Below are 18,083 nucleotides of genomic sequence, written 5' to 3'. Positions count from 1 at the left end.
TCATTTTCTTACCTTGACTAAATGACTGTTAAGAACTAACATATCATTGCTAAAATGAACACCTGAAAAATTTATCAGAATGGAGGGGGAAAAGAGATTTATTTTGTACACTCAGAAATAGTTACAGAAACTCCAAAAGATACTAATTTAACCACTGCATGTAACATAATTGTAGTTTGAAACCTAGCTTAACAACTTCTTGATTGTGAGGTTAGCATTTTGTGGGAAGGGATATATAATTACTAGAGGCCCGGTGCACGAAATTCATGCACTAGGGGGTAGGGTTGTCCCTCAGCCAAGCCTGCACCCTCTCCAATCTGGAACCCCTCGGGGGATGTCCGACTGCCTGTTTAGGCCCGATCTCAGTCAGACATCCCTCTCACAATCCAGGACTGCTGGCTCCCAACCACTCGCATGCCTGCCTGCCTGATTGCCCCTAACCACTTCTACCTGCCAGCCTGATCACCCCCTAACCACTCCCCTGCCAGCCTGATCAACGTCTAACTGCTCCCCTGCTGGCCTGATTGCCCCTAACTGCCCTCCCGTACAGGCCTGGTCCCCCCCAACTGCCCTCCCTTGCAGGCCTGGTTGCCCCCAACTGCCCTCCCCTGCAGGCCTGGTCCCCCCCCAACTTCCCTCCCCTGTAGGCCTGGTTGCCCCCAACTGCCCTCTCCTGCAGGCCTGATTGCCCCCAACTGCCCTCCCCTGCTGGCCATCTTGTGGCAGCCATCTTGTGTCCACATGGGGGCAGCCATCTTGTATGTTGAAGTGATGATCAATTTGCATATTACCTCTTTATTAGATAGGATGGTTGCAAAACTATAGTTTTTGGGAGTCTTTACCTTTATGCTTAAACTACTATTCATTTGTTTTATTATGTGTATAAATCATTATTCAGTAAAAGGTTATCATTTAAAAATTACAAATGTGTGGCCATATAGAGTAATGTGTGCACATAGTATATGTATATGTGTGTATATGATGTATATGAATATACATGCACATGCGTAGCCAGCCTGCTGCTAATGAGTTGCATAGCATCAAATTTAAGAGGTTAATAATAAAATGTGCCCACCGCAAGCTCATAAAATAACAATGTACTTTCTTCTGTCTTAGGTGAAGTTGGACTCCTAGTTTGCAGAATCACACAACTTACACCATTTAGTGGCTATGCTGGAGGGAAAACTCAGACAGAAAAGAAAAAACTGAGAGACGTCTTTAAGAAAGGAGATGTCTATTTCAACAGTGGAGATCTCTTAATAATTGACCATGACAATTTCATCTACTTCCATGACAGAGTTGGCGATACATTCCGGTGGGTTTCTCTGAATTATGGAGAAACATGCACAATTTGGCGTACTCCTAAATTGAAATCCCATTCCATTTTGGTTATGGTACTCCATTTTCTTCTATCTCTTTAGCATGTCAATTCAACCTCCTGTATTCCTAGAAAAAAAGGAGCAAAATATCTGAGGGGTCACTCTTCAATGCACAGTTAACTTGGTTGAGCAACACCAGATGAAAGTAAGGTGGGAAACCTTAGTGTATATACTAGTATGCGTCTCAATAGCCGTCTAGTTCCTTCATTATTACTGGTCACTCATAGGACAGCCAGGGATTTTCAGTTTTCAATTATGGGGCTTTACTTCAGCTAAAATCAAATGCAAATTAAGGTGGAGCTTATTTAGTTGAAGAGGAGGTGAGGGATTCGGAACCCCACCTGTTTTCCTCCCTCTTACACTCCATCCACAGCCAGGTGGTTCCCCACAGAACCCCCAAGACACTGCAACAGTTTGAAAGTCATGATAATAGATCAGGAAATGAATTCCCAACAACAGCACGGTCCTCCAGCGTCATAACACTTGCTTAATCATCTTCCTTCATGAACTCCCTGAGGCCAGGCCCCCGCTCCCAGCACAGTGCCTGACACACATAATTACTTTTTGTATGAACTAATGAGGAAGGGATGGAAGTTGTATATTGGAGTAGAAAAAGTGTGGATCTGAATGAGAACAGAGTTCCCAGACTCACCTCTGCCCCTGAACATCTGTGTTAACAAGGCAGGTAACCTTTCTCGACCCAGTTTCTTCATCCATGAAAGGAGGGTCCCAATGATCCTCATTGTTTCTTCCCTCTGTAATATTCCGTAACTCAGGATCCCTGTCATTATTTTATGCCACCTTCATGTCACTGAAAAGATTTCCGGTCAGGAGAAAATCGACTTCTAAGAGATATAAAGAAAAAAATGTTTTAATGTAAAAAAAAAAAAAAAACCTTTATGAAGTGAAAAATAGCACTTGGTTGGGCACTAACATTATAGTCTCCTTGCAAATAAAGTATGGTATTTTATCTTATTAAGAGCTTTCTCATTGCCCTGAGACCCTGAAATACAAATATGGACTTTAATTAAACAGAAGTTCACTAATTGAATGAAATAGCAACCAAAGTTAGAGAATGAGGAAAGGGAGAGACCTACATACAGCAAAAAGTCATTGATGGGTTTTTGTTTTGTTTTGGTTTTTGTTAATCCTCACCTGAGGATGGTTTTTCCCCATTGATTTTTTTTTTTATCTTTTTTTTTAATGTATTTTATTGATTTTTTACAGAGAGGAAGGGAGAGGGATAGAAAGTTAGAAACATTGATGAGAGAGAAACATCGATCAGCTGCCTCCTGCACACCTCCTACTGGGGATGTGCCCGCAACCAAGTACGTGCCCTTGACCGGAATCGAACCTGGGACCTTTCAGTCCGCAGGCTGATGCTCTATCCATTGAGCCAAACCGGTTTCAGCCCCATTGATTTTTAGAGAGTGGAAGGGAAGGGGAGAGATAGAGAGAAACATCAAAGTGAGAGAGACATATGGATTGGTTGCCTCCTGCACACAGCCCAACCGGAGCCGGAGATCGAGCCTGCAACCAAGGCACATGCCTTTGACTGGAATCAAACCCGCCATCCTTCAGTCTGAGGTCTGGCGCTGAGCAAACCGGCTAGGGCCATTAATGGTTTACTTTTTATTTCCAGTGCCTTTCTTAGGCCAAGTCTGTGTTTTGACATTAGAACAATATCATTCTGTAAGTCATGTTTCATGTGGCTAGGTTGAAATTCCACATTTTATTACTTAGGAGTATGCCTTTGTCTTTTGTTCCTCAAGCAGGATGCCTCTCCCATGATGAAGTCGGGGAATTTGGGGACCAAGCTGAGGTATAGAGTGCAGCCACCCCACAGAGGTCTGGAGGGAACCAGCTACTCCCTGTCATCGCATCCTGAGCCAGAGACCACCTGTGACCTCTGCTAACCTCACCTTTTCTTCCAGGTGGAAAGGAGAAAATGTGGCCACCACTGAAGTTGCTGACACACTGGGACTGGTTGACTTTGTCCAAGAAGCAAATGTTTATGGAGTGCCTGTGCCAGGTATGCATGAGATATTCTAAATCTATGCCTAAATCCATATCATTTTAACCCCAGGGCAAGGCATGTCATTGCCTTCTCCTGTCGGCTGGAGAATCAAACGACTCTGTCAGCCACTTGAGTAAGGGGCTATGTGTGGCTTATGTTCCTTTCTAAATCAGCCTGGTCAGTACACCTGAACCTGGCCTTCCTCTGTGGCTCAGCTCCCCAGCTGGGCTTCCCGATAAGCCACATCTCTCCAGGTCCCATGCTGCATCTGGCACTCCTCAAGAAAAAATGCGGCACACTGGAGAGCTGGGAGATGGGATGTGAGACACAAGTAAAAGCAAGTGCAGTTGCTAAGAGAAGAAATTGGGAAGCAGCTGGTTTTGTCCAGACTCTTCTTTTAAAGCAGGTCCCTGACCCACTCAGCCCACCCGACTGAGTTTCAGAATCATGACGTGGAGCAGTGTCACCGAGACTTCTTCCATAGACCTGCTTCTGCCAGCAGCATGGGGAGTGCCCACGTCTGATTTGGGGTCCTGGCTCCAATACCTGCTGGCTGTTTGGCTTCAGGCAAATCACTAAAATTAGGGATAATACCAGTCCTGTCATGAAGATTGTCTAGAGAAAACTAATTCATTTCAATGACATAAATAGTAAAAATATATTTGTACGTGAGGGTTGTCATGAGGAGAAATCATTTTTATTATAGACTAGAGGCCCGGTGAATTTGTACACAGGTGGGGTCCCTCGGCCTGGCCAGTGATCGGGGTCAATCAGGGCTGGCTTGGGGGAAGGGACCATGGGAGGCTGGCCGGCCGTGGGAGGTTGGCTGTGGGAGTGCACTGACCACCAGGGAGCAGCTCTTGCGTTGAGCATCTGCCCCCTGGTGGTCAGTGCACATCATAGCTACTGGCCGGTCATCTGGTCATAAAGGTCACTTAGGCTTTTAAATATATAGATGTCAGGGAAGACACTATATCACTGTCCAAATATGAGATGCTATGGGTGTTAGTACTCCCCCAGAACTTAGGGTTTGGGATTCCACCTACATTCAAAATGAAAACCCCAAAGTCCCCTTTCCCTGAGCTGTGACGGTTACATGTGACCTTGCACTGCCCTTTTATTTCTTAAAGAATATTCAGGACTTTCTCTTACCTGTTCCTCTCCAACCCCGTGGCAGCAACACAATGGGAAGTGTAGCCACACCCGGGTCACAGAGCGTGAGTTGTAGAATACTTCTCATGTTGGACCTCAGGCTGAATTAGCACAAGCATGGTTGTCAGCCATCACACCACACTGGGCTCTCGCAGACCCCACCTGGAATGTTGCACACACTTTTATATGCTGAATTTTAAAACAGTAACAACACAAAAGAATGTGTAGGAGAAGGTGAGAGAATCTAGGAAGTGGAATGGAAGGACCAGTGGGACCCCTGAGCCATCAGCACCATCCTCCTCACCCGGGAGTTTATTAAAAACTAGTGGCCCGGTGCACGAAATTTGTGCACATTAAAAGGGGATTAATTAGAGGAAATAATTTAATATTGCTATTTGCCCTTTCTCTATAATAGAAGTGTCAGAGATGAAAGAAAATTAGTAAAATGTATATGAAAACCTTCCTCCTGTCAGAGTCTGGGGTGCACCACGGGACCCAGAGTCAAGTCCTCGCCCACCCACATGTGCCTCAAAATCGCGTGAGACCCAGACCCGGCCAGCCCCCCACCCAATTGGGCTAGATCCAGACTCGGCCAGTCCCACCCTTGTCAAGCCCTGCCAGGCAGGGGGCATAACCTCAGGTCCTCTGGCCCAGCACCAGGACGGGGGGCATGGCCTGAGGTCCCCCAACCCATACCAGGGCGGGGGGCATGGCCTGAGGTCCTCCATCAAGCCCTGCCAGGCAAGGGGGTGCAGCCTCAGGTTCCCCAGCCCAGCACCAGGAGGGGGGCACAGCCTCAGGTTCCCCATCAAGCCCCACTGGGTGGGGGGCATGGCCTGAGGTCCTCCATCAAGCCCTGCCAGGCAGGAGGGCACAGCCTCAGGTCCCGCAGCCCAGCACCAGGAGGGAGGCGCAGCCTCAAGTTCCCCATCAAGCCCCACCAGCAGCAGGGGCACAGCCTCAGGTACCCCATCAAGCCCCGCTGGGCGGGGGGTGCAGCCTGAGTTCCCCCGACCCAGCACTGGGGGTGCACCTTGAGGTCCCCTGTCAAGCCCTGCTGGGTGGGGGGGGGGGGGCGCAGCCTGAGGTTCCCCCGGCCTGGCGCTGAGGCGGGGGGAGCAGCCTGAGGTCCCCTAGCCCAGCACCAGGACGGGTAGCAGGCCTTGAGGTGCCCCGTCAAGCCCCACCAGGATCGGGCCTAAACGGGCAGTCGGACATCCCTCTCACAATCCAGGACTGCTGGCTTCCAACTTCTCACCTGCCTTCCTTCTTGATTTCCCCTAACTGCTTCTGCCTGCCAGCCTAATCACCCCCTAACCACTTCCCTGCCAGTCTGATTGATGCCTAACTGCTCCCCTGCGAGCCTGATTGCCCCTAACTGCCCTCCCCTGCAGGCCTGGTCACCCCTAACTGCCCTCCCCTGTAGAGGTGTTCTCTCTTTTCCGCGTCCAGCACGGAAAAGGAACAGGTCCGGTTCCTGAGTGGAGGAGCTGGGGATTAAGAAATAAAAGAAAGAAAGAGACAAGAGGCAGAAATAGAAGCAAAGCTGGGAGCCACGTGGGATGCCATCCTCTCTGATGGAGAGGCAGGGACCCCGAAGCCCATGCAGCACATTTATTTTATACCCCCAAATACCAGGAAGTATCACCAAAACTTAGGATCAAAGGAGCTTATTTGCATTCTTGAGTAGGCCCTAGTATTCCTGGTGCTTGCCTGGATTTACATATCAAAGCCCGCTCCCCAGCACCTGGACAAAGGTAAAAAGTCAGTACTGATAACACCCCCCACCTTCTTGGGGAGGGCGTAACCGAGACACAGCTCTGCCAGTCGCCTCGGGCTCAGCTGACAACAATTTAAAGAAATGCCCATGTGCCTTCCCAGGCAGCCCTCTACACTCCCCTGCAGGCCTGGTCACCCCAAACTGCCCTCCTCTGCTGGCCTGATTGCCCCCAACTGCCCTTCCCTAAAGGCCTGGTCACCCCCAACTGCCCTCCCCTGCAGGCCTGGTCACTGCTAACTGCCCTCCCCTGCAGGCCTGGTCACCGCTAACTGCCCTCCCCTGCAGGCCTGGGTCCCCCCCAACTGCCCTTCCCTGCAGGCCCGGTCACCCCCAACTTCCCTCCTCTGCCGGCCTGGTCACCCCTATCTGCCCTCCCCTGCAGGCTTGATCACCCCCAACTGCCCTCCCTTGCAGGCCTGGTTCCTCCCAACTGACCTCCCCTGCTGGCCATCTTGTGGTGGCCATCTTGTGTCCACATGGGGGCAGTCATCTTTGACCACATTGGGGCAGCCATCTTGTGTATTGGAGTGATGGTCAATTTGCATATTACTCTTTTATTAGATAGGATTAGATAGGATAGAGGCCTGGTGCACAGGTGGGGGCCAGCTGGTTTGCCCTGAAGGGTTTCCCGGATCAGGGTGGGGGTTCCCTTGGGGTGTGGGGCAGCCTGGGCAAGGGGCCTGTGGTGGTTTGCAGGCCGGCCATGACCCCTGGCGACCCAAGCGGAGGCCCTGGTATCTGGGATTTATTTATCTGCTATAATTGAAACTTTGTAGCCTTGAGTGGAGGCCTGGCCGGCCAGGGTGTGTGGAAAGCTTGGCTTCCTCCAGTGCCAGGGAAACCCAAACCTCCTGCTTGCTCTGTGGCCTCAGCCATCTTGGTTGGGTTAATTTGCATACTCACTCCTGATTGGCTGGTGGGCGTGGCTTGTGGGTGTCGCGGAGTGGTGGTTAATTTGCATATTACTCTTTTATTAGATAGGACTGTTTTGATTTTAGAGAGAGGAAAGGAGAGGGAGGGGGAGAGAGAGAGAGAGAGAGAAACATCAGTGTGAGAAAGAAGCATCAGTCGATTGTCTCCTGACCAATAATCAAACTGGTAACGTTTTTGGTGCATGGAACAATGCTCAACCAACTGAGCCACACCAGCCAGGGCTAAGTGATTCTTCAAAACACTGAAGTCTAATTTTGGAGTGATAAAAATGTTCTAGAACTAGATACTGGTGATAGTTGAACAACATTGTGAATGTACTAAATGCCACTGAATTGTACACTTTAAAATGGTTAAAGTGATGAGTTAATGTTTTATACAATTTAGAGAAATATACTAAAGTCTTGAAAAGCACTGACACATAGTGATTCCAAAAACCTAGCCAATCAGAATCATCTGGGAAACCTTTTAAAGCCCATGTCTAATGGATCAGAACCTCGAGTTTGGAGCTCAGAATTTTCTTGTTTTCTTTCTTTTTTGTTTTTTCTTTTTTTTTTTTTTAAATTCTCAAGTGGCTGTAATGACCAGTAATGTGTAGCAGCCAGTGATATAGAACAAAGAAAGGAAGCTAATGGTTTTTAAATGGTAGAGACATCAGATAAAACAAGGAGCCAGTGTGTTCATCCTGCTCCAATGTGCAGAATGAAAACAACAGGCTGAAATGACCAGGGGGCTAATGTTAGCCTGAGAACCCTGCTCTAACCAGAGCAACCAACACTAGAGAGGACTTTCTCCTGAGGTAGGGACTGTCCCACCAGCTGGAGGGTGTAAAGAGGCAGGATGTCCACCTGGGATCCTATGAGGATTCTGACAGCAGAGAAAAATTAGAGGTGAACTCTAGAGATTAGAGAAGTGAACTCTGGAGTCTCTCCCAACTTTCAGGTTCTGGGATCCTCGCGGGGCCTTCTCAGGTCTCAGTTTTGGACCAGGAGGTCCAAAGAGGGAACTTCTAGGTTTAGGCTTAGAAGGGAGTTAAGTTTTTTTAGGTGTCACACCAGCACTGTCCAACTGCTCTCTACAACTGTTATTATCAGTCGAATGTTCTACAGTGACCAAAGTGTTCTATAGCTGCACTGTCCAGTGTGGTGCCCAGTAGCCTCCACGTGACTGTCCAGCAACTGCAATGTGGCTGGTGCAACTGAGGAACTGAATTTTTCATTTCAATTATAATTCATTGTAATAGCCACATGTGACCGGTGGCTACCACGTTGGGCAGCTGTTCTAGAGAGGCCCTGGCCAGAACTGCTGCAGACTGGAGCCTCCCCCCTGGATCTGAACTAGCCCAAACCAACCTGCAGGAGCCAGGGTGGAGGCCTGAGACCCAACAGGCCCCTTCCCCTCCCTGTGAGTGCCAGAAGATTTCTGTTGCAGCAGCTTCTGTCTTAATTCAAAAAGGTTTTATTGGAGACATTTGAGATTCCTGAGATAGGTGCCTTCCAGAGAGCTACCAGGAACCCCTAGAGAAAGAGGGTCCAAATGTCCTGCCTCCCTCAGATAAGAAGCAGATAAAACGAGGGTGCGTTTTCTTTCTTTCGATTTTTCCTCTTGTTTTCCGCCTCCTTTAGAGCTGTAGGTAAACACACAGTCACCATGGGAGAGATTTTGAAAGCTGGGGCCCAGGTGACAAGGGCGGTTCCCTCTCCCTCTCTGATTACAGCTAAGTAGTTCAGGGAAATGGACCTGGGCTCCCACTAGGCCTACTGGATCAGGTAGCAGATAGATTAGTACCTAATTACCACTGTCCTCACCAGAAAACAATGGAAATTACTGCCCTGCCTGGCGGGGAAGAAAGCTGTTAGGGCCCATTTTCTCTGTTGGAGAGCTCAACCTCTGGGGCCTAAAAGGCATCCGTGGGAGGGCACCCAACAGCTCACTCACCCTTGCACTTGGCCTTCTCCTCCTGTCCCGCAGCTTCTCTAACGTGCAGAAAGGCAAAGCTATTAGGAACCTTGATTAAATACGTAAGTCTCAAAGGTGGAGTTGGTGCCTAGAAGCACAGCAGACCTGACATTGCAGTCTGAAGAACAACCTGAGCTCAGTTACCCATGAGTGGAGCAAGGACCTTTCACTGGAGTAAAACAAAACAAAACAAAACAAAACAAACAAACAAACAAAAAAAAAACAAGCTCCTTTAGCCCCAGTTTGACCTGTTTCCCCCTCAAGTGTTTCACGTGGGCTGCTGAGAAGGGTGAAGATGACAAGCACAGGCTCTAGAGCCAGACTGCCCAGTTCAGTATTTGCTGTGTGAACTTGAGCAAGTCTTTTAATGTCTTTAAGCTTCAGTTTCTTCATCTGTAAAATGGAGATAACTTTTGAACCTCTTCATAAGTTCGTTGTGCCGGTTAAATGAGATGGTCCATAGGACCTGGCATATAATAAAAATTCAATCAATGTATAGCTGCTAGTAGAAGTAGCAGTATTTCCATTTTAGAATAACTTTTACCTATATTTGAAATAAAAATTCCAACTTTCCAAAAGAAACATATGCCATAATGCTGCCTCCGTCCACTGTTCTTGGAAACAGCAAAGCATTATAAATAAAATAGCTACAGCACATCTGATATTTTTTCGTGTTATTTCCAGGTCACGAGGGTCGAATTGGCATGGCCTCGATCAAGATGAAGGAAGGCCATGAATTTGATGGGAAGAAACTCTTTAAGCACATTGCCGACTACCTGCCTGGTTATGCAAGGCCCCGGTTTCTAAGGATACAGGTGAGACCTCTTGTTATCAAGCTCAATTCTCCTCTCTCATGGAGACCCCTGTCTCTTAGGCAACAAATCCCCTTCTACCATGGCGACCACATTGGCCAAATTTTCACTACCCTTTCCAGGAAGTTCAACAAGGAAGCAGAAATATCAGAAAAATAGAACTAGCAGAAACTCAAATCCTTATCCCTTTCTCCCTAAAATTGATCAGGCCAGCTCATTCAACAACAGTATTAGCAAGTAACGCTCAAAATCTATGTTTGGGGATATGTGACAGACACTTAAAACAGAAATACTCTAACCCTCCTATTTGTTGTTTCCAGTTTTGAAGAATGGAAAAATCCACTGAGTCCTAGACCTTTCTATGGTGTGAAGTTCAAATGGGCATCATTAGCCAGTTGGAACTACCAAAGGTTTAGCTCTCACCACTAGAGGGATTTTTTTCTTTCTCAAACATTAACCCCTAGGTTAGTTTAACACTCTCACTTTTGGACTTTGAGCTCTTCGATTCTGAAGAGTTGAGAAGTGTTAGGTTACCAGACATTGCTGTGGCTACAAAACTGATGTTCATAAAGCACTGGCATTTGCTTTACAATGAGATCATAAAAATTGAAATATCCTCAGGTCATCCCCTATTAATGGAAGAAAAAAACAGATCTTCAGTGGAACAGACAAACAGGCTGAAAGAATAGAGTTGTCTGTGTAGATGATCACACCTTTAATCAGGATATTCCAATCATACCTGAAGCTCACCAAGCAACAGACTCTGCGCTCCATATTTCACTCCCCACGGGTCATCTTAAAGCTTTAAGGGAATGAGCCCTGGCTGGTGCTCATACACCAAAAGATGATGGGTTCAATCCCCGGTCAGGGCACATACCCCCAGGTTTCGAGTTTGATTCCGGTCAGGGCTTTCTTTTTTTTTTCTTTTCTCTCTCTCTCTCCCTCCCTCCCTCCTTCTCTTCCCCTCTCTCTAAAATCAATAAACATCCTTGGGTGAGGCAGGGGGAAAGCTTTAAGGGAATGAAAATTACCTTCACAAAGGGCCCTCTAGTGGAGCTTCAGAAAACAGGATGTATCCATATCATACAAAATGCATTCACAGCTCTCAAGGGAGCCAGGGATGCCAGCCTCACTGCCCCACCTCCACCCTTTTCCCTGCACCTGATCTGTTTGCAAAACGCCACAACAATGTGGGTTGTTTGATGTTTTTCAGGACACCATTGAGATCACTGGAACTTTTAAACACCGCAAAGTGACCCTCGTGGAGGAGGGCTTCAACCCTGCAGTCATCAAAGATGCCTTGTATTTCTTGGATGACAAAGCAGCAATGTATGTGCCTATGACTGAGGACATTTACAATGCCATACATGCTGAAACTATGAAACTCTGAATATTTCCAGAAAGAAACTGAACGGATCCAACTTCAATCTGATTGAAGATTGTGGGGTGCATTTTTTCATGCATACCAATTAAGGGAGCCTTTTCTAAATTACACCTACACTTCTGCAAGTGAAAAGACTTAGAGATCATTATTTTTCAGTGTGCCCCTACTGTTTTTATTTGCAAACTAAGCTTGTTAGAGAGAGGGAGAGGCGGGGTTTTTTTTAATATGTAATAAAATAGATGACCGCCAGCTTATGAAATGGTACTCTCCTTCCTTTATCCTGAGCCTGATAGTCCCATTGGTAACTTTTCCCAGGTGCCTCACTCATACTGGTAATAATGGCAATAGGTAATACAGGGCAAGGAGTTGGGAGGTTGGGGTGGGTGCGTGTCACCAAGGAACAGCCCAATGAAAATCCCGCTCCAGTGTAAGGCTAACTCTCCCCCTGAATAGCATCTGGCCACTGCCTAAATCAGCGTTATCCAAAAGGAGAAAATGCCACCTGTATAGTTCTTAAAGAAGACCAAGCAATAGCACCAGTATTCGGCACATAAAAGGTGCTAGGTAGATATTTTTTAGTCACATCAAGGGTTGCAAACTCAAGTGCCTTCAGGATTCACATTGGTAATGTGGATGAGAGAAGCAGGTCCCAAATGAGTGTGGCAAACTTGAGGATAGCCACTACTCTGCTTCAGTTGGCTGCGTATTATCATGTGGAAATACAGCTCAGGCACTGCTGGAATCTTCTGATGATTCAGAAACTAGAAAGCTGGGTATACATGTGAATCTCCCAATTTTTAAAATGTGAAGTCTCAAAATATTTTAATTTATATGTATTGCAAATGAAATATATCTGTGACCCCAGTAAATCCCAGGTCTCCAGTTAGCACCCCCAGTCCCACATGCCCCTCGGATCTAAGCTGGTTTCATAGCAAAGTCAATCTCCTGCCAGAGAGCCTGTTCAAGGACCCAAGGACCCTGCCTTTGATCTCCCAGGGAGAATTTGAACCCAAGTGATGGGACACCACGTGACCTTTGTTTCTGAGACTCTCACATTGTGCAATGTATTACCTGGAATCCTGTTGAAGTGGATCTGGTTGTAAGCAGAGGTTGAAGCAAGGACATCATGTCACAAGGGGCACCTTTTTGGAGGAAAGGTCAGCACTTGCACTTTTAGCCAGAACGTAGTGTTCCAGTAACCAGAGCCAGCTGGGGCCTGTCCACCTTTGACATTTCAGACTTTCCAATTAGAAACTCTCTTTCCCAGACTGACGGTGAGGAGTTAGATGGGATCAGGCAGTGTAGGGTAAGGGCCTCGTGGGTAGGGAAGATGGTAGATAAGGAGGAAATAAACCAGATGGTCAGGATGTGAACAAGATAGGCAGAATGTACCCGCTTCCCCCTCAACCCAAGAGCGGGAACTAACAGTGGGGAGATGAGGGCTAAAGGAGATGCCTGGTGTTTCTTTGAGAAAGCCCATAGAGTAGGGGTCCTCAAACTTTTTAAACAGGGGGCCAGTTCACTGTCCCTCAGACCGTTGGAGGGCCGGACTATAGTTGAAAAAAAAACCACTATGAACAAATTCCTATGCGCACTGCGGGCCCGGGACAAGTCGGCTGCTAAGCAGGACAGGCAGCGGCACCCGGCGGGCTGGATAAATGTCCTCGGCGGGCCGCATGTGGCCCGCAGGCCGTAGTTTGAGGACGCCTGCCATAGAGGGGAAAAGCAGGGACATTTAAACCCCTGGGCTAGTGAGCTTCCGCAGCAACCCGTTTTGGGACCCTTCTCGCATATCAAGAACTTTGTTACTTTCACTGTAATAAACTTCGCTTCCCTTTGCTTACCCCCTCCCCACCATGAATTGTCCATGAATTCATTCATCGACATCTTGAGACAACGAACCCAGCAGCTCACACTCACATCTCAGCGGCTTCCTCAGCCTTCCACTTCCCCACACCTTCATGATTCTGGCCAGATATTGTGGTGGCTAGAGGCACCAGCACAATATCCTCATACCTCAGTTTGCATGTGTGTACACAAAATTAAAACATTACCTGTTACAGATAATCAGTTCTGAAGACTAATGTTTTCTCTTCTAAAAGGGTTAGAAATTGTGCTCATAGAAATATCTGAACAAATCATAATTTAAAAGTATCAATGGATATTTTTAAAAACAAAAGCTGATGTCCATGTAAATCACTCAACAGGTCTTCGATATCAAATATATGTTTGAAAACATGTAATCAGTGCATTTATCAGAGGCTATGGGCACCAAAATAATTTGGAGATAAACCCGGGAAGTATCAGCATGAAATGGAAGCTAATGAGAACCAGTATAAAAATGGGTAAGATTAATCAAGTGCAGTGACCCACCCTAAGGGATGATTTGTTAGTGTGATGCTGGCTCATACATCCACTCTACACTTGATCTTAGCCAAAAGGCCAACAAGTGATCATACATCCACTCTACAAGCATTTAGTGGGTGCCTGCTATGGACTGAGAGATGCGTTCAGTGCTAGTGTGAAGAAGTCAGGTCAGACATTCAAGAAAGTTGACTGGGAAGACCCCTAAAAGGAAGGTCCTGGTCCTGCCAGTGTGTCTCAGTGGTTGAGCGTCGACCTATGAACCAGGAGGTCACGGTTCAATTCCCCGTCAGGGCACATGCTTGGGCTGCAGGCTCCATCCCCAGTAGGAGATATGCAGGATGCAGCCAATCAATGACTCCCTCCCATCATTGATGTTTCTTTCTCTCTCTCCCTCTCCCTTCCTTTCTCTGAAATAAATAAAAATATATTTTTTTAAAAAGGAAGATCCTGTTCTTGGGTTTTAACTTTTCAACAGCAATTGTTTTGTCATTACAGTTGGTGGGGCTGCATGAAGTCTGTAAAGAGGCAGCTACCAGGGAGGACGTGTCACACCATCACTCCAGCACTGTTCACAGGGGAGGCGGCTGACTGGCCAATACAGATCTCCTAGTCAGTGTGGCTGCTACGCCCCAGAGCACACCAAGTGCCGTGCTGTAGTATGTATATGTAGCTGGTGGTCTGTTCCATTATGATCATCAATTTCCCTTTGCACAGATGTCATGATTTTATGAAGCTGTAAGCTCCATGAGGGCAGTTTCTGTTTATTTTGCTCATCATTATATACCCAGTACCTGGCAAACAGTAGCCAATAATTATTTGTTGCTTTTTCATCTAGCCACCCTGATAAATATCTGGTTCCCCATGCAAGCGTTGGGGGGCAGGGGCGGGGGTGGGGGTGGGGGCATAGCAGAGAGAATAAATAGATGATCTGAGTTTTCTAGTTCACATGGAGCAGTGATTCTCAAGCTGGAACACTGAGATCACCTGGAAGTCTTATTAAAACACAGACTGCTGCGGCCCATTAGAATTGGAATTTGCATTTCTAACAAATTCCTGGCTGTTGCCACGTTTTGAGAACCACTGACATAGAGAAAAAGCATCCAGAGTTATACATCGTGTGGTTTAGTGTAATTCAGCTCTTCAGAGCAGGATTATATTTTATTAACTGAGGCTCACATCTCAGATCTGGAGGGACTCAAAGTGCAGCCCCAGGAAAGGCCCAGCAGAAAGCTGCACTTTGTCGCCTTTAGCCCGCAATTGTTCTTGAAAATTCACATTGACAGCACGTATTTATTTTCTAGATATACAAATACATATCATTCGCTGTAGCAAAGTTAAAAGCAAACCTCTTTATTTGATGAAAGAAAAACTGGCGCCTGGGCGGTTCAGTGCATGCCAAAAGTTGCCCAGCTCATTGGCCCCACCAAGCTCCCCCCTCCCTCCCCCACCCCCCACACTTACAGGAAGAAACACTTCCTCGTAGAACAGTGGTTCTCAGTGTGTGGTCCTGGACCAGCAGCAGCACCTGGGAACTTGTTAGACGTGCTAACTATCAGGCCCCAAACCTGCTGAATCAGAACCGCTGCAGTGGGCCCAGCAATCCGTTTGAGCAAATCCTGCTGGTGATTCCGACGCAGGCTCAACTAGAGAACCGCAGGCGTAGAGCAGTGCTTCCCAAGCTTTTGGGTGCAGAAGCAGCACCTGGGGATGCTTGTGGTCCACACACCCCTCTTTGAGTAGCAAGGGACTCTAGAGCAGTGGCTCCCCAACACTGCGGCACATTAGAACTCTTTGGGGAGCTGTCAGAAATCCAAAGCCCGGTCCACCCCATACCAATTAGGTAAGATTTTAGTAGAGTGGGAGCCAGGCTTCCGTATTTTTTCTTAGGGCAGGTCACTGCACTTGATTAATCTTACCCATTTTTAAAGATTTCAGGTGATTCCAGTATGCAGCAAAGTTCAGGGACCACTGATAGGGAACAGATATCATGAAACGTTAAACCCTTTTTTTTTTTTTTTAATGTTAAGCTCTTGACAAAGATTCGCTCCTTGACCAAATTCCATGCCAGGCTCCTCGTCGCCCCCTTGTGGACATGGCCTCAACCTTGTCCTATAAAGAGGTGAACAAACACTAAGTTTCTGACAGTTAAGGCCACCGTCCTAGGGTAGGATGACCTGAGCCCCCTTAAAGTACCTGCCAGCAAAAACTCAAGGATGCCAAAAGAACTGACTGTGTCTTCTATCCAACACCTGAAGATGGGCCCCTCTTTCCCAGTCTCTGCGGGAGGGTAGGCGCCTAACTTCAGTAAGCACCAGGGAGCAAACCCAGGTGGCTTTCACATGGACCAAACCCCTCTTCTTGCTTTTTGCAGTTTTTCACTTCCCTGACTCTACTGAGTCCCCACGTGCCCCCTCTACGCCCTCTTTCTCCCTTTAAAATACCCAGTGACCTCTAGACAAGTCAAAGTTGAGTCCAGTTCCTGTTAGACTCTTTCCCTATTGCAATAGTAATTATCCTATATAATAAAGAGGTAATATGAAAATTGACCATCACTCCAACACACAAGATGGCCGCCCCAATGTGGACACAAGATGGCCGCCACAAGAAGGCCTGCAGGGGAGGGCAGTTGGAGGTGACCAGGCCTGCAGGGGAGGGCAGTTGTGGGTGATCAGGCCAGCAGGGGAGGGCAGTTGGGGGCAAAAAACCTGCAGGGTAGGGCAGTTGGGAGCGACCAGGCCTGCAGGGGAGGGCAGTTGGGGGGGACCAGGCCTGCAGGGGAGGACAGTTGGAGGTGACCAGGTCAGCAGGGGAGGGCAGTTAGGGGGAATTGGGCCTGCAGGGGAGGGCAGTTGGGAGTAACCAGGCCTGCAGGGGAGGGCAGTTAGGGGCGACCAGGCCAGCAGGGGAGGGCAGTTAGGAGTGACCAGGCCAGCAGGGGAGGGCAGTTAGGGGGAATTGGCCTGCAGGGGAGGGCAGTTGGGAGTAACCAGGCCTGCAGGGGAGGGCAGTTAGGGGTGACCAGGCCAGCAGGGGAGGGCAGTTAGGGGTGACCAGGCCAGCAGTGGAGGGCAGTTAGGGTCAATCGGGCTGGCAGGGGAGCAGTTAGACGTTGATCAGGCTGGCAGGGGAGTGGTTAGGGGGTGATCAGGCTGGCAGGCAAAAGTGGTTAGAGACAATCAGGCAGGCAGGCAGGTGAGTGGTTGGGAGCCAGCAGTCCTGGATTGTGAGAGGGATGTCCCAGATTGGAGACGGTACAGGCTGGGCTGAGGGGCACACACACCCCATGCACAAATTTTGTGCACTGGGCCTCTAGTTACTGAATAAAATTACTGATTAAAATCCGTTCTTGCAGCTTTGTTTACCTTTGACATTGCTAATATAACCAATTTCAGAGCCACTCCCTGAAAAAGTGCCCTCTGAGATGGAAAGAAAATAATTTTTTTAGCCTGTGAACTAACTATGAGCAAGCTGCCATTGAACACAGCGTTTATTTGACTACAGGGTCCAGAAAACTGAGACAATCCCTAGAGGAAGAAAATTTAAATGTACGGAAGGGTCAGACGGCCTAATGGAATGAGAGCCTCCAGTCAAGTACAATCTTTAACAGTATAGTACAGAGGAAACAGCATGGGTTTTACTGAAAACTAGAACACCTGGGCTTGGCCACTTACAAGCCGAGTGACCTGGAGCCTCAGTTTCCTCATTTATAAACTACTAGTAGCCCTGCGCACCAATCCGTGTGCCAGTAGGTCGCTGCCACCCTCCTGTAGCTCTCTGCCCACTGTCCCGCCCTCCTGTAGCTCCCCTCCCCCCCTTATAGCTTGCTGCCCTGCCCCTCCTGTAGCTCTCCACCGCTTGTAGTTCACTGCCCCACCCTCCTGCAGATCCGTGATCCGATTGTTCTGCGGTCGGTCCTTACACCTCATGATGTAATGGATAGTTAGCATATTCCTCTCTTATTATACACTATAAGCCACAGTGCCTGCGTTCTTCATACCAAGGGCTCCTCCAGACTCTCTTTTTCACAGTCAAACCCAAATCTTCAGTATCCTCTAAAATCGGAATCCACCCGGCTGGCTCAGTGGTTGAGCATTGATCTATGAACCAAGAGGGCACAGTCAGGGCACCGCTCAGGTTGCGGGCTCGATCCCCGGTGTAGGAGGCAGCTGACCAATGATTCTCTCTCATCATTCATGTTCCTATCTCTCTTTCCCTCTCCTTTCCTCTCTGAAATCAATAAAAAATATATATATATTTTTAAAGCAGAATCCAAAAGTACACGCATTTAGGCTCCAGGATATGC

At 47.8% G+C, this 18,083-nt stretch overlaps 1 protein-coding gene and 1 long non-coding RNA gene across 4 annotated transcripts in view; one reads left to right on the top strand and one right to left on the bottom strand.

The window, feature by feature from the left end:
• The window catches only part of SLC27A2 (solute carrier family 27 member 2), a 56,197-nt gene extending 42,723 nt beyond the window's left edge, over nucleotides 1–13,474 (top strand). For 2 of the 3 annotated variants that reach the window (XM_080646033.1, XM_080646032.1), the window contains 4 exons: nucleotides 1,117–1,315; nucleotides 3,314–3,411; nucleotides 9,902–10,032; nucleotides 11,243–13,474. In XM_080646033.1, coding sequence (XP_080502159.1) covers nucleotides 1,117–1,315; nucleotides 3,314–3,411; nucleotides 9,902–10,032; nucleotides 11,243–11,419 — 605 coding nt within the window. In that variant the 3' untranslated portion in view covers nucleotides 11,420–13,474. The remainder of the gene's footprint in view (nucleotides 1–1,116; nucleotides 1,316–3,313; nucleotides 3,412–9,901; nucleotides 10,033–11,242) is intronic. The other variant, XM_080646034.1, reaches the window with a different exon arrangement.
• On the bottom strand, nucleotides 1,221–9,372 carry LOC308236396. Its single transcript, XR_013959276.1, has 4 exons — nucleotides 9,197–9,372; nucleotides 4,549–4,710; nucleotides 2,032–2,224; nucleotides 1,221–1,446 (listed from the first exon to the last, which is right to left on the bottom strand). It is a non-coding gene; the product is annotated as an uncharacterized lncRNA (long non-coding RNA).
• Nucleotides 13,475–18,083: the final 4,609 nt, after the last annotated feature.

Source organism: Plecotus auritus, assembly GCF_963455305.1.
Source record: "Plecotus auritus genome assembly, chromosome: 1".
NCBI classification, from domain to species: domain Eukaryota; kingdom Metazoa; phylum Chordata; class Mammalia; order Chiroptera; family Vespertilionidae; genus Plecotus; species Plecotus auritus.
This window is presented reverse-complemented; position numbering and strand designations above follow the sequence as displayed.